Raw genomic sequence first — 15,787 nt, 5'->3', positions numbered from 1 at the left:
CTCCCTTCAAATTCTCTGGAAGGAAACTAATAAATGAATAAACAAATAGTTTGAGAAGAATTGATATTCAGTTTATTTTATTATTTATTTTTGTTTGTTTGTTTTTGGCAATACCAGGGCTAACCACTTAGCTATATCCCCAGCCCTTTAAATTTTTTTTTTTTTTAATTTTGAGAAAGGATCTTACTAAGTTGTCCAGATTTCCCTTAATATTGCAATTCTCCTACCTTCCATGTCATTGGGATTATATGTGTGTACAACCACACCTGGTAATATTAGTTTTTTAAAATTTTGATAAAATTCATCAGTGAAGCCAATTGGTCGTGGACTTTTCTTTTTGGTGCACTTTTTATTACTGACTTAACATCTTTACTTGTTATTAGTCTGTTTAGGTTTTTTAAAAAATATTTTTAGTTATATATGGACTTAATATCTTTATTTTGTTTATTTATTTTTATATGATGCTGAGGATCAAACCCAGTGTCTCACATGTGTGAGGCAAGCACTCTACTACTGAGCCACAACCCCAGCCCTCTGTTTAGGTTTTGCATCTTCATAGTTCATTGGTTAGGTTATGTGTGCCCAGAAATTTATGTGTTCTAGGTTTTCTAATTTGGTGGTATATAATAATTCATATGGTTCTTATTATCGACTTTTGAGATGCTTCTTGGATTATATATTAGGTTCTAATATATTTTAAGGTCTCTTTCTAGGCTGTTTATTCTGTTCCATTAACTGGTTTTTCTCTTGATACTTGTGCTAGTTCTTTATTTTCAAAATTATTTAAATTTCAATTTTAACTTCTGCTGGATAGTCTGGTGAAGGATTCTCAAAAATCAATTAGGTTTTCACGATGTAAGCATTTTGTTATCGTGTTTGGGCCTTTTCCTGTCTAAGACCATTTTATGTAGGACTGAGCATTTCTTTCACTCTAAATATAGCCATTTCCTGAACTGGGTAGCATTAGAAAAGCAAGTGTTTCCTTTGTTGACTTTGTTTGTAGTAAGTACTGAAGGTGTTTATCTCTGGCTTTTAATAGTTCTTCACCAGCTTTAAGAATTACTATTTAGGAAACTGAATGGTAGAAAGAAGTAGAAAAGAGATTACTTCCACTGTATGCTGTGTATATCATATGCATGGGACCTGTTCAGAAGAATAATTAAAGAACTTTTAAACAATCCTTAAAAGGGTGAAGATGTGTATATATTCCTTTGATTGCTGCTGAGAACTTTTGTTGAGGAAAGGGAAGATTATGCTCTTTTTTCTGTCTTTGAAAGTCAATAGTAAAACTAGATATGGTCCAGAATGGTAGTGATTTGCTCACTTTGTGTGTTCCTTTATCAGGTTTGTTGCCGCCAAACTGATTACTGGCAATTTGTGAAAGACATCCGGTGGCTTAGTCCCCACTCAGCCCTTCATGTAGAGAAGGTAAGAGTGAAAGAAGAACTGGTGTTCTAAGGTGCAGCTGCAAGTCTTCACTGTTTGATGTTCAGTTGGAAGAGAATTCTCGCCAAAATGGAGTGTATCCAGTTTCCTGATAACTGAGGAAAGGAAGTTATTCCTGTAGAACTGGCATGGAGGGAAGTATCATTTACTTTAAAAATAAATAAATAAATAAATAAATAGACCTGCAGGGCATGGTGGCATATACCTGTAATCCCAGCAACTTGGGATGTTGAAGCAGGAGAATTGCAAGTTTGAGGCCATCCTCAGCAATTTAGGGAGGCCCTAACAATTTAGTGAGACCCTGTCTCAAAATAAAAAGGGTTAGGGGTGTGGCTCAACAGTTAAGTGCTGTTGGGTTCAAACCCCAGTACCAAAAATTAAAAAACCTATTGATCCAGGTCACTTTCTCTCCTCTGGGGAAGGTGTAAAGATCTGTGAATGTGGGATCATAAATAAGCTCTTCAAAATCTAGGGAAAATGGCAAGAGTTTTTCTAAAGTAACAGGGAAAGTGGGACTTTTATGCTAATTATTTAAGAAGAAAAAGTACCAGTTAGAAAAGAATGTGAGATTTCTGTAGGCCAGTATCAAATGGAACCAAGTATGATGTCCCTAACAGCTTTGGCTACTGTTATAGTACTTCTGTCTCCTGTTCTCAGCTTAATATGGTACCCCTGATTTCTAATCAGGGAAACTGAACTCAAAAGTTAGGTGATGTGGCTGAAGTTACACACCTGGTTCCAAAACAATCACTGCCAAGTTTATGTATATATTCATTTCACTCTATATTATGGAAAATTTCAAATATATATAAAATTGGAAAAACAAAACAAACTCCAAACTATCCATCACCCCACTTCTGCATTTGTCAATATACTGCCAATCTTGTTCTGTGCAGACCCCCAATGCTAAATTCATTGCTAAGATAATGTTAGGAAAAGTAGCTTCTTTCTAGATAATCAGGAAACCAAATCACAGTGCCTCAATTCTATAGAAAAGCCTGTTATTTCCTTTGTTCTCGTCACTTCTATTTTTCCCACTAAGCTTTCCTCTAACTTCTTTTCTAAATTATGTTGCTATTGTTATTTTCTCTTAAAAGATGCCTGAAATTGCCATTCATATATTTTGTCAGACTAATCCTGGGCTACAAGATTTTATTCTTAAAAACATTCAAGATCAAGGTTCCAAACAGAACTTTGCATCTAAAGCCAAAAAGAAGTGCTCAGATGGCTTCTCTTCAGTGGCATTTTTCCAAGATGCCTCCCACCCCCCAAGATTTTTGTCACATTCTTTTTTGAAGGCCACCTAAAATAAAGGACTCTGAGAAAAGCCAAGAGGTTAAGTTTTTCCTTCCTCTGAGTATCCCAGAACAGAGCCAGATGTAGATTGGCATAGTGGTGGACACTTATAGTCCCAGTTAGTCAGGAGGTGGAGGCTAAGGTATGAGGATCGTAAGTTGGTAGCCAGCCTGGGCAACTTATTGAGACCCTATCTCCAGATAAAATTTTTTAAAAGGCTCAGGGGTGGGAGTGGGTGCAGCTCAGAGGTAGAGTGCTTGCCTAGCAAGGCCCTGTGCTCAATTCCCAGTACTTTAGGAAAAAAAGAGCCAATATAGCAGCTTTGTCTCTCCTGGAGTTGCCTCTCCTAGAATTGCATATCAGGTCTTAACTGCTTAGTTCCTCACTAGTGGCACAATTCGTCAAGGAAACTATTAATTCCTTACATCATTCTCTAACTCTAATATCCTCTAGATGCTAGCTAGAGAAAAATACTTCTGATTGCCTCCTTTTACCTATCTCAGTGAGTTCTTGGGTCATTAGGCCTCAATCCTGCTGTATCTAACAGGATATATACTTTGACTCTTGCCTCTTTGTCTCACAGTTCATCAATTTACATGAGAATGGCCAGAATACTGCCGATGGTGTGAGTGAGCAAGCTGTTGCAGAGTTGTGGCTGCAGCACAGCTTACAGTGCCACTGCCTCTCAGCCCAGCTCCGACCTCTGCTTGGGGATAGACAGTATATCAGAAAATTCTACACAGGTGGGTAGAGATCACTTAGGGTTGCTGTATATACTTCCTTATTCTCTTCTACTATTCCTCTATAAGGTCTCTCTAATTCCAGAGCCTCATATTTTTCACTTGATGCCAAGAGATTCTTACTTAGAAACATATCCTGTCTTCCCTTTCACCTCCCTTGAAAAACAATGAAACTTTATGCTAAGTATTCCACTATACCCATACACACAAACCAATAATGGTGTAACCAAAACGTACGTAACAACCATTTATCGAGAGTTTCTGTTGGGCCAGGCACTGATACTGTCCTCATCACAATAATCCCTAAGAGTCAGGCATTAGTACTCCTATTTTCCCATCAGAGAAACAGAGTTCAAGGAGGTTAGGTGATTTGGCCAAAGTCACCCAGAGCCAGAATTTAGTCTGTCTTTTTTTTTTTTTGAAGCCTCTTATCTTGAGCTCTTTGCTTAGGACATGGCTTAGCTTCTCCTATACTTTATTTGTCCCTAATTCCCTTTCTCCCTTCAGTGGAATGTTTCTCCTCAATTCTTTTTATTTTCTTTCTCTTTCTTTCCCTGAGCTTCTCTCTCCCAGGGCCATTCAAGGAGGCCAAAGCTCTCCCTGCTGGATTTCATCTCTGTGATAATTTTTCTCTTCCCAGATACTGCTTTCCTGCTAAGCGATGCCCACGTCACAGCCATGCTTCAATGCCTGGAAGCTGTGGAACAGAACAACCCCCGCCTCCTGGCTCAGATTGATGCATCTATGGTAAAGAGGGCAAGGAATTATCCATGTCTTGCTGGGCCCCAGACCTCATCATGATTTAATTCACAGTAGCAAATGACTTCTTCACAGAGGCAGTTGTGAATGGAAAGACTTTCGTTTTTATTTTAATTTTTTTGTGTGTGATGCCGGGGATCAAACCCAGGACATGCTAAGCAAGTGCTCTACTACTAAGCTTTACCTCTTAGTTCCTAAGACTTCCACTTCTAAAAAATTTTTAAAAAACAAAGAGGTACCATTAAGTTTCTTTGTTTACATTGTGCTAGGGATCAAAACTAGGGCCTTACATGGTAGGCAAGGGTTCTACCACTGAATTAGATACTTATTGAAGCCCCCATTAAATACTTATTGAAGCCAGAAACATGAGAGGCTGAGAAAAAGAAGATCCCAAGTTTGAGGCCAGCCTCAGTAACTTAGCAAGACCCTGTCTTAAAACAAAAAAATAAAAAGGGCTGGGGATATGTCTCAGTACTTAAGTACCCTATACCCAAAATAAACAAACGAAAAACTTACTGAAGTGAAAAATCTAAGCTTAGGACTTATTTGCTGTGGGGGAAGTAGTAATCGGGTAGGGAGGTGTAGGTGTTTTTTAAGTCCTTATGGCCCTTGGTCTGAGTAAATACCTCCTTAATGCAGGTTTGATGAAGAGCTGGGGAGAAGAAGGTTAGTTCTGAATTCGGAGTTGGTTTACAGTGTCATACCTAGTATGGGTTAATGGTACATGGGACTATTTTTTTCCTTGGGTATAAAGAAAATTTTATTACCTATAATAAGTTTACCCCATCTACTTAGACCACCTAGAAGGATTCCAGTGCAGAAGCTGTGGTGTACAGCAGGACTTCACAGTTTCAGTTTATGTTGTATTAGAAGGTAGCTGTGCTATGTTTATAGGATCTGGCTCTAGTCCAGGCTTGCTGCCAAAGGCCAGCTTTTATCAGCATTTCTGAAGTATTGACTGCCTCTCCTGTGAGGGCCTCTATCCTTGACTCTGACAAATGTTTTGTTTTGTTTTAGTTTGCCAGAAAGCACGAGAGCCCACTGCTGGTGACAAAGAGCCAGAGCCTGACAGCTCTGCCTGGTTCCATATGTACCCCTCCAACCAGCTATGCTCAGCATTCCTACTTTGGGTCCTCCTCTGGTCTCCACCAATCTGTGCCCAACCACAGTTCAGGTATGGATGCAGGAAGGGGTGGTGGTTCCATGTATCTCCAGGCCTGGAAAGTAGAGGACTTTGTAAGTGCTCACAGACTGGGAATTGATACTTGAGTTGGTATAGGTTGTTAAACTTCATATATATTTAAAAAGTTACATAGCAGCAAATATAACATAATTAAAGTAATAGAGGGGGGCTGGGGATATAGCTTAGTTGGTAGAGTGCTTGCCTAGCATGCACAAGGCTGTGGGTTCAATCCTCAGCACCACACATACAAAAAAAAAGTAATAGAGGAAAGAGATATTTTTAGATTCTTTTTTCCCTCACATTTTTTATGGGTGTATTATAGTGTTTTTTGATTATTTTGAGTTTCTAATCTACAGTGAAAGAAGGCATTTAATAATTGCTAACATTTTTTGAGTGCCTACAACATGCTGGTCTCTATTATAAATCTGTTTATATGTAGTATCTCATTTGATTCTTAAAACAGTCCTGTGAGGGAGGTGGTGTTATTATTATTGCTCATTTTGCAGACGAGGAGTACATAACAACAGGACATAACGCCTCTATCTCGAGAGCCCAGGATCTTGACCTAGCTGCTTCTAAATAATTTTTCACTTTAATTGACTTACCTTTTCTGAAGTAACATCTGTCCTCAGCATCCAGTAATGATAGAGAATTGGTCTTAAGTTGTGGAGAAGCCTTTCATGCATACTGTAGACCTCTAGATTACTCTTTTTTTTTAAATCTTTATTTTTTTCTTTTTTAGATTTAGTAGAAAATTTAATACAAGTTTTTTATGTGTTATGGCTTATAGGTAATAGATACTCTTTTTAATTTTTATTTTTATTGTTAGCTTACCTTCCTTTCCCTTATTCTTTATTTTTTATATTTTAGAGAGAAGATCTACTTCCTTTTCCCTCTCCAGCATTCCCCAGAAACCTCAAGAAAGCAGAGGACACCTCTCACTAGCAGAGGATCAAACCATCCAAGCTCCCGAGCTTTCAGACTCTGCACTAGCCAGGGATTCTGCATTGACCCCAAATGAGATGAGCTCCAGCACTCTGACCAGCCCTATAGAGACATCCTGGGTTAGCAGCCAGAATGATTCGCCAAGCGATGCCAGTGAGGGACCTGAGTACCTGGCCATTGGCAACCTGGACCCCCATGGCCGGACTGCTAGCTGTCAGAGTCACAGCAGCAATGCTGAGAGTAGCAGTTCCAATTTGTTCTCCTCTGGTAGCTCCCAGAAGCCAGATTCTGCTTCTTCTTCTTTAGGGGACCAAGAAGGTGGGGGGCAGAGTCAGCTGTCCAGTGTCCTTCGAAGATCTAGCTTCTCAGAAGGGCAGACTGTCACTATCTCCAGTGGGACAAAGAAGAGCCATATTCGTTCCCATTCAGATACCAACATTGCCTCCAGAGGAGCCCCAGGTAATGGTGTGCACCAACCACTAGTTAGCAAGATGACCCCTTGACTTTAGGGTGGAAGGGAACATTTGTTCTTATGGCTTTCCAAGCACCAGAAAGAGGTTATGTTTCTGATGACATGAGATTCTGCTTTATAGTGAAAGAGAGAACTTTGGAATGTAATACTGATAATCAAGAAATGTCTTGAATATATTTATGTTTATTCCTTTATATATTGTGAAATACTAAATACTTTCCTGGATATATTAGTTCCTTGGCATCAGAGGATAGTGTGACTCATCACATTTCAAGTTTTAAATGATCTCTTGAACTGAGGGAATATATTAAAGAGCTTTAAAAATAATCCCATTAAATTCCTCCCCTTCCTGTGATTCCTTGGAACTTTGGTCAGAATATAATACCAGTATGAGAGAAGCAGAGTGATATTAGGGTTTCCTAATTAAAACTAGGAATATAAGTATAGGACCTGGTAACCAAGCTGGTGGGGCTGAGGGGCAGGTAAAGAGACCCTGGTCCCTGGGAATGCTATCCCCTTAACACTAGGTGATCAGAGAGCAGCCTAGACCTGGGGAAGATGGGTTTCATTGCTTTTGCCATCTCCCTGCCATCATCCTTCCTGGGTTGTTGGTATCTGGCAGACTTTGTTTGGATTTCACTTATAGCAGAATCTCCATAACAGCAAGGCCATTCCGGGTCAGAAAACTCCAGAAATAAAATATAAAAAATTTTTTAAAAATTAAGGATAAAAAGGATTTCCTTAGCAACTGGAGCTGCCATTACTTTTCTGTAATTTTTAGAAAGAAAAGAACCTAAGGGCCTCATCTGAAACTTTCCAAATGGCAAATTTTATCTCTGTTTTTCCTCAAGAATTTGACTTATTGGAACTTTTAAAGAAAAAGTCTCCAAATCAAAGCCTGTCTTCCCATGAGTTTTCTTAGATGTGAAGAGTGTGCTTGGGTTAGATCCTCATGTCACATCTTATGCTTTAGGCCTGGTGTCTACTGTATTCCAGGTCATTGGCCTTTGAGCATGTAAAACTTCCCTGCCCCCATTCTTGAATCCACATGGATTCCAGAAACCATGGTAACCTGCATGGGAAAAGGGAGCCTGTGAAAACCTATGCAGAAGGGTCCAAGGGAGTATGGCTCATGTGTAGCGTCTTGTACAAGTCATCCTTCCTTTAGCACTGGGGTTCCCCTTTGGAGTTATGTCCCCACCTCTGCCAGGTAAAAGACATAGTTTTTTTTGTTTGTTTGTTTTTGTTTTTTTCCTCTCTCTCTCTCTAATCTTGTTTGCTCTGTCTGGACTCTTCTCTATACTTGTCTGTTTACCTACAGGAGGCCCCAGGAATATCACCATTATAGTTGAAGATCCCATTGCAGGTTTGGGAGCCAGTCCTCTACCTTCTCTCCCTTCTGCTCCTTTGTGACCACCTTGCTTAGTTGAAAACGTCTTTTTACAGTCTGGTGTCAAATCAAGTCTGGCTAGTCTGGTCCTGTTATGATGTAAGGACCTGTCTGTAAAATGACAGTGATACTTAATGTGATATATGTTCTTCTCACAACTTCCATATGCCTCCTTCAGTTTCCCATCAGCTTCTGGGAGGCAGAATCAAGACTTAGTGATTAATTTTTGCCCAAAGGTAAAACAAAGACCTACTATTTATCTAAGGCCTCTAGATGAATCAGTGACAGAATGTTTCTTTTAACTGAATACTTACTGTGGATTATTTTATTTTCCTTGAATTAACACCAGAATGTGTTTTATCCCCTTTCTGTGGTTTTGGATATACTTGCATGTTTTTTGCCTGTCAAGAGTCCCATTTCCTTTTTCTTACATATGTTTTCATAACCCTGTGAGTCCCCATACCCCATTCCAACCATTGCACATTTTTCTAGTGACTTGAATCTGTTTCTTTGGTTTTCATGGTAGTGTTGCCTATATTCCAGATCATTGGCCTTTGAGCATGTAAAACTCAAACATTTGTGTTGCATTCTGGGTACTGTGATTCATGAAAATATTAATGCTGTAGGAATGTGTCTGCAAGATAGTGGTAAGAAAGGACTGAAAACTATGGCCTCCTGGTAATGAGTGAAGCTGCTAGGTATCTAGGTACTCTGAAAAGAGAAAGTTTAAGAGGAAATAAAGTGTGCAGAATCATCATTTAGAAGAGCATATTTGTTCTTAAGAGGATGAGAAATTATAAGAAGACAGATTTTGAGTGAGTGTAAGGAAATGCTAAGAATTAGTTGAGTGGGCAGCATTAGGAGGTAGTGTACTCAATGTGCAAAGGCTGAATAGCCATATCTTGTAAAGAAGTAAGGTTTCTGTTGTGTTTGGAATCTAACAATTTCCTTCCAAGACATGGTTTCTTACAAGGTTTCATGGTGACTGCTAGGTTGTCCTCAGTTGGTGGTGAGGAGCAGAGCCCACTACTAGGGCTACCAGAAGTCTCTGAGGCCCAAGGAGAAAGCTGATTTCTCTTACCATGTAGTAGCATTTTTTTTGCAATAGGAGCAGCAGACAAGTTGGTACCATTTTCCATGGAAATAGGTTAGATGTGTCTCAATCATTTATCTTCCCAGAGCACCCTGCTCATTTCTTAGGCATCCACCTGCTCTTCTACCTGATTTTCCCTCTGGCACTAGAAATTTTGTGTTCCTTTTTGGAGAATATCAATTTCCCATTTCCTGTAATCCCTGCCTGCTGCTGTTTTTCCACTTCCAGCTCTTACTAGTCTTATTCCAAGGCACCTCCTGCTTTGCCAACCTTATCATGAAACCTCTGACTTCCTTTTCCAGTCATTGAGCCCTTTGATTTCAAGGCCGTTGTCTTTAGCTTCTTCAGCACTGCCTTAATGCTGCTGTTAAGGACATAGCTGTTTTTTTTTTTCCTTAGTGAATGTAAATTTACCTTCTGATATGTTTTAAAAATCTAGTGTCAATGTATCAGAAAATTTAATGTGCTTGTGTTTGTTTTATTATCTGAAGATTTTTTCTGTCTGTCTGTCTCTCTCTTTCTCTCTCTTTCTCTCTTGTTTTATTTTATTTTATTTTTTGGAACTGGGGATAAAACAAAATCAGAATCCAGGGCCTCACTTATGCATGCCAAGAAAATACTCTACCACTGAGCTACAACCCTAACAACCTATACACAATTTGCTAAATTAGTTTGTCAAGTGGTTAGAAACTGGCTGATATTCCTGTAACATTTGGTTGGATGGCAAATAACTAAATTGATTCATTTTGATTTGATACTTTTCACCTTTGTGTTGTCCCATTCTAGATCATGTTTTCTCTCTTCCAACTGATTTCCCATTCCTTTCCTCTACATGTTCTGTTTTCTTGGGCTGTTAACTATTAATATGCTACCCTTTTCCTTCTTAGGTGGGCTTTGGGAATGGTAGCAGTTAAATGTTGAAACTCCAGATTGGGAATGTATCTGTTGCTTACTTCTGTGTGTGTTTTTACTTCCTGGTGTGGTGACTGACACTAGAATCCTGCAATGATAAGTCGAAGTTAAGAGGCCCCTTTCCCTACTCTGTTCAGAGCAGTGAAGTCAGCACACCCAGCTCTCTGTACCTGGAGTATGGTAAGTGAGTACTAGGAAGGCTAGGGATGAAATGGTGTCTTTTCTTTGCTTTCTCCTCCTGCCTGCTAAAGCCTCAGCTTTTGTGCTCATCTCAACTCTGTGGAGGGTACACACTGTGCAGTCTGACCACCCCTTCTTCAACCCCTGTGCTAGAAATCATAGTCACCTGCCACTTCTCTTGGATCCCTCTGACTCTGGGGTCCCACTGTCTCTTATGTTGTAGGTATTATCATGGCACGTCTCTGTTGATCCAGATGGAATGGCTGTCTGAGAGGGTGAGAGGGATGTTGAAAAGAGGCCTTTGAGTATCTGGGTTTAGTTACCAGAAGACAAGTTTTACATGGAAGTCATGTACAGAAGGAAGTTACTTGTGTCCTTTTCTGACTCTCAGCGTGGGATTTTAGATTTTTGTGTGTATGGAGTAGGAGGGAAAGTATGTCATCTATAAATTTAGATAGTGTAAGTATTGTCTCTGGACTTTCTCCATGTAGTTCACCATTCTCCAACCAAGAGGCTTAGTAGTGCTCTGGGACTCTTAAGAATCTGAGTAATTCTATTAGAAGATAGATACCTTACCTCTAATTCCTCATTATTTGGGAAGACATGAGAGCATCTTTAGTGGTAAAAATCTTTAGACTTCTTGGAGAAGTCCAAATTTAGCTGTTACAAATTTGCTTTTTGAGACAGAACTTTTTATATCTATATTCCATTTTCCCACAGAGGGTGGTCAGTACCTGTGCTCAGGAGAGGGCATGTTCCGAAGACCATCAGAAGGACAGTCCCTCATCAGCTATCTCTCTGAGCAAGACTTTGGTAGCTGCGCAGACCTTGAAAAGGTGAGGAATCAAAGGGTCTGATGAAGAACTCATTCGTTGGAAGATCTGGCCTGAGGATCTGTGATGCCATTGTTTGAAAGAGATTTTAGGTTTATAGCAGTGTCATGAGTATAGCCTGCAGTAAATATAAAATCCAGCAATTTCTGTTTCTGAGGAACTCCTCAGGAAGTGTGTGCTTCTCATCGAGTCTAAAATATTAGCAGTTTTATCCTAGAAGCTATGCTGGGCAGAGAAACATTCAATTTTAGGCACATGATTATTGTTTCCTCTATCCTGGAACCTTAGATAAATTCTATTTCCAGGACTTCTGTATTTCATGCTTAGGCTCAGATACATAATAAATAACAACTATGTAGCATTTTTTAGATAACAAAACACTCATATCTTAAAAACATTGACCTTAATACTTCATGTGTGAGTACATGAACTTGGAAAAGAGCCTGGTTGAAATTTCTGGGCATCTTCTCTTTTTTTCCTTCATTAGGCAAAGAACTTTTCACACTTTATTCCTAGGCTTCTTCACCTTATTTAACTGCAAAAAAAAAATGAATTACATATAAGCAAAAACTAAAAAGAACTACAGTGTCCTAGCAAGTTGAGCTTAATTAGAGAAGCTGGGTGTGGTGGTGCATGCCTGTAATCCCAGAAGCTTGGGAGACTGAGGCAGGAAGATCACAAGTTCAAAGCCAGACTCAGCAGCTCAGCAAGGCCCTAAGCAACTTAGTGAGATCCTGTCTCAGAATAAAAAATGAAAAGGGCTGGGGATGTGGCTCAGTGGTTAAGCACCTCTGGCTTCAATCCCTGGTACCTAAAGAAAAGAAAAAGAAAAAAAAAATAGTAGAGTGCTAGATTTTATCAAGTCCATAAACAAAACAATTTTAAAAAGCATAAGATAAATAGCAACTTCCTGTAACATCTTCAAGTTTTTTCTTCTTCAGAAGTTGACTCAATTCAACTTGCCTTATTCTTAGAAGCCTCATCAAAATTCTCCAATGATCTGGAACTTTATCACCATCACCATCTTCTCCAGTGGCTTTTCCATCCACAGCTGGGCAGAGCTTCAGCCAGTTTCCTTAAACTAGTCAGACTGTCTGTACTGCGCTGGTTTAACATATAATATTTCTGTCAGCTGCTTTGCCTTACCATGACCTATAATGGTGAAAATGTTTGTTACCAGAGATGGTTGCACTGAAGGTTTGTCAAGGTGGATAACTGTTCCTTGTATTCACCCCTTCAGTATCAGAGATACTGTTTAGTCCTATGTTCTTTAAGGAAAATTGAAGTGTTTTGTGTTTTATTATCTGCTGTAGTGGTTCTGTGAACCACTGTCTTCTCTCTGAGCAGTTCTTTCCTGCCAATACATTCTTGTGTCTAAATTTTGCTGAACTTTTCCTGGTTCATGACAGTTTCTTGTTGAAATTGAAATGGGACCGAATGGGGTACTTAATGCTGCATGGGGTCTTGGGCTGACCACTGACATTTTCTTTTCATTTTTATGTATAAAATGGAATAGGCATGCATGGTCAAGATAGCAAAGAGAATTTAGAACAGATTTTCTTGTCATCTACTTTCCTTATAGTAGAAGTATGCATTTCCCCTGGGTGTTTTTGATTAGAGGAGTGCATGCCTTGGAAGGTCTGCTTTCCAACATTATAATAAGTGAGGCATTGAATACTTTTAGTTTCTTTTATTTTTTGGTATCAAGGATAGAACCCAGGGGCACTTAACCACTAAGCCACATCCCCAGCCCTTTTTATATTTTTATTTAGAGACAGGATCTCACCAAGTTGCTTAGAACCTCTCTAAGTTGCTGAAGCTGGCTTTGAACTTGGACCCTCCTGCCTCAGCCTCCCAAGCTACTGGGATTACAGGTGTGTGCCATGTGCCCAGCTTACTTTTAGTTCCTTAACATACAACTTCTTTGGTGCTTGCCTTCCCATAGGAGAATGCACACTTCAGCATTTCAGAGTCCTTGATTGCTGCCATCGAGCTAATGAAGTGCAACATGATGAGCCAATGCCTAGAAGAAGAGGAAGTAGAAGAAGAAGACAGTGATAAAGAAATCCAGGAACTGAAACAGAAGATCCGCCTTCGGCGCCAGCAGATCCGCACAAAGAATCTGCTCCCTATATACCAGGAGACTGAGCAAGGAAGTGAGTGAGGCCTATAAAAACATTTTTGTTCCTGTTTCTTCATGGCTTCAAGACAAGTTCAGTGCCTTGAGGGCTTTCGTTTCTGGTCTTCCTTTGGGAATTACACCCAAACCAAGGTTTTGTCACTGTCACAAAGATATTACTTTGTTATATTTTTTTTAAAAAAATTTTGTAGTTGTAGATGGACAGAATGCCTTTATTTTATTTATTTTTATGTGGTGCCGATGATCGAACCCAATGCCACCTCATGCATGCTAGGCAAGCTCTCTGCTGCTCAGCTATACCCCAGACTTTGTTCTGTTTTTGAGAGCTTGTTTGGAGGTTTTAGCAGGGGAGCTCAACTACTTGTATGCCCTTGACCAAAGATGCTCCTCCTCTATCAGGGACGATTGTTCTCTTTGACTGAGCAAGAAGCTTTGGGAGGGACACACATGGAGCAGTGAGGAAAGGGACACTTTCTTAGCCAGCCAGATCATCTGAATCAACCCTGGTGATCAATGGGGGTGATAGATGTCGAAGCCAGATTGCCCTCACATCCCCTTTGTTCTATTTTTGTTACCAGACTAAGAATACTTATTCCAGAATTCATCCATTTCCTACATCAGAAATGGCTTCCTTCCAAAATAGATTTCTGATGTAAGGAGAACTAAGACCACTGATTCCAGATTGACTTCCCAAATACTAGTACCTCCTATTTACATGAAATCTTCTAAGTTTATAAATCAACAAGAGCTAGTTTCCATTTAAACAGCTTCACTTCCAACAAAGGTTTGATATACATTTAAGTCCTACCAGTTACCTTTTACTGTGACATTGGGAGGAGTAGGAGATCTCTTTCTGTTCTATTTATTGTTATTGTTTTGATAGGCTTTCGGGTCACCTCCAGTAGCTCCCAATTTAGTTCCCGTGATTCAGCACAGTTCTCTGATTCTGGCTCTGGTGATGAAGTTAATGAATTTGAAATCCAAGGTAAGAAGTGATACTTTGTTACTGGGAGCTTTTGTTATCTGTTTCTTTCTTGTTATTTGTTTCATTGGTAATTGAATTTAATCTTCTGCCCCTCTGTCCTGCATGGAGGTAAAGGGGAAGTCAAAGTTCCAACTTACTAATCATATAGTTGGTTCTTCTGGTGGCCAGCCCCATCCTGAAACTATCTGGGTGCCTGCTAAGAGTCAGTTCATTAATACACACTCGGGTATGACTGAAAGGGATTCTTTATTAATGATAAAAGACATTTCTGTGACTTAGAAAAATCCAAGGGTTTGAGAACCTCTATACTAGGAACTAGGGATAAACAGGGTCTCACTAAGTTGCCCAGGCTGACCTTGTACTTGCAGTCCTCTTTCTTCAACCTCCCAAGTGACTGGGATTATAGGCTTGTACCACCACACCTGCCAGATATTTATTTTTTGTTGTGCCATAATGTTGTGGTTGACTTGATCTCCAAAATTAAAAGAAAGTGAGAGGATTCCACCCTTTCAAGAGCAGCAGCAGAATTTCATGAGGGTAATATTAAGGCAAATTCTGAGTTTGCTGCTTTATCAGATGTGGAATAGTCCAGTTGGAGGCTAAATATGTTTCCTGAAGCAAAACAGGAGGATGGGGAAACTAATTGAGTCGACAAGGAAGTTGCCTAGGGGAAGACATACAGTACATTACTGTTGGAAAACTATTGCTGCAGTTGTGGGCTCCCAGGAGATGTTTAATCAACTTATTCCCTAGTTAGTTCAGAATAAAAATCCTAAAGGAAAAGACCTTAAGGTAGGGTTTCTCATCTTCTATGCAGTGCAATTCTTTGTTGTGAGGAACTGTCTTGTATAGTAAAATATTTAGTATCATTTCTGGCCTCTGCCCACCGGATGCCAGTAGTACTCCTCTCCCCACTTGAGAGTCAGAAATGTCTCCAGATATTGCCAACATCACCCCTGAAGAATATTGTCGAGTTGGGGTTGTGGCTAAGTGGTAGAGCACTTGCCTAGCACACGTGAGGCACTGCGTTAGATCCTCAGCATCTCATAAAAATAAATAAAATAAAGGTATTGTGTCCATCTACAACAAAAAATTAAAAAACAAAAACATTGTCTTATAAGGTCCTTGAGGCTAGATGAGTTTGGGAAGTAGCAGTAACTATCCAAGCTATAATGAGCATCTGCCTATTTGATGTAAGTTCCTAAAAGCTGTTTCATCTTTTGATCCCTGGAACATGTGGTATAGAATTGTCAATCTCATCAGGTTACTTCCTGTCAGAAAACTAAAGGGCCCCTTTTATAATCATTATTACACAGATGATAGCGAAGGATCTAACCTGAATCACATGTCAAAGAACGGACTCTCAGTGTCAATGGCCTCCATGTTCTCAGGTAGCCTGTGTTGGAAATGTGG

At 39.7% G+C, this 15,787-nt stretch overlaps 1 protein-coding gene and 1 pseudogene across 2 annotated transcripts in view; one reads left to right on the top strand and one right to left on the bottom strand.

Moving 5' to 3' along the window:
• Rubcn (rubicon autophagy regulator) overlaps positions 1-15,787 on the top strand; it is a 63,120-nt gene that overhangs the window by 31,249 nt on the left and 16,084 nt on the right. For both annotated transcript variants that reach the window (XM_076868226.2, XM_076868225.2), the window contains exons 3-11: positions 1,345-1,428; positions 3,326-3,485; positions 4,123-4,229; positions 5,259-5,415; positions 6,295-6,828; positions 11,137-11,252; positions 13,195-13,405; positions 14,273-14,374; positions 15,691-15,765. In XM_076868226.2, coding sequence (XP_076724341.2) covers positions 1,345-1,428; positions 3,326-3,485; positions 4,123-4,229; positions 5,259-5,415; positions 6,295-6,828; positions 11,137-11,252; positions 13,195-13,405; positions 14,273-14,374; positions 15,691-15,765 — 1,546 coding nt within the window. The remainder of the gene's footprint in view (positions 1-1,344; positions 1,429-3,325; positions 3,486-4,122; positions 4,230-5,258; positions 5,416-6,294; positions 6,829-11,136; positions 11,253-13,194; positions 13,406-14,272; positions 14,375-15,690; positions 15,766-15,787) is intronic.
• Positions 12,204-13,134, bottom strand: LOC143408690 (transcription factor BTF3 pseudogene; annotated as a pseudogene).

The sequence above is a fragment of the Callospermophilus lateralis genome, chromosome 10, assembly GCF_048772815.1.
Source record: "Callospermophilus lateralis isolate mCalLat2 chromosome 10, mCalLat2.hap1, whole genome shotgun sequence".
Lineage (NCBI taxonomy): Eukaryota > Metazoa > Chordata > Mammalia > Rodentia > Sciuridae > Callospermophilus > Callospermophilus lateralis.
Note: the sequence above shows the minus strand (reverse complement) of the source record. Positions and strands in the feature narration are given on the sequence as shown.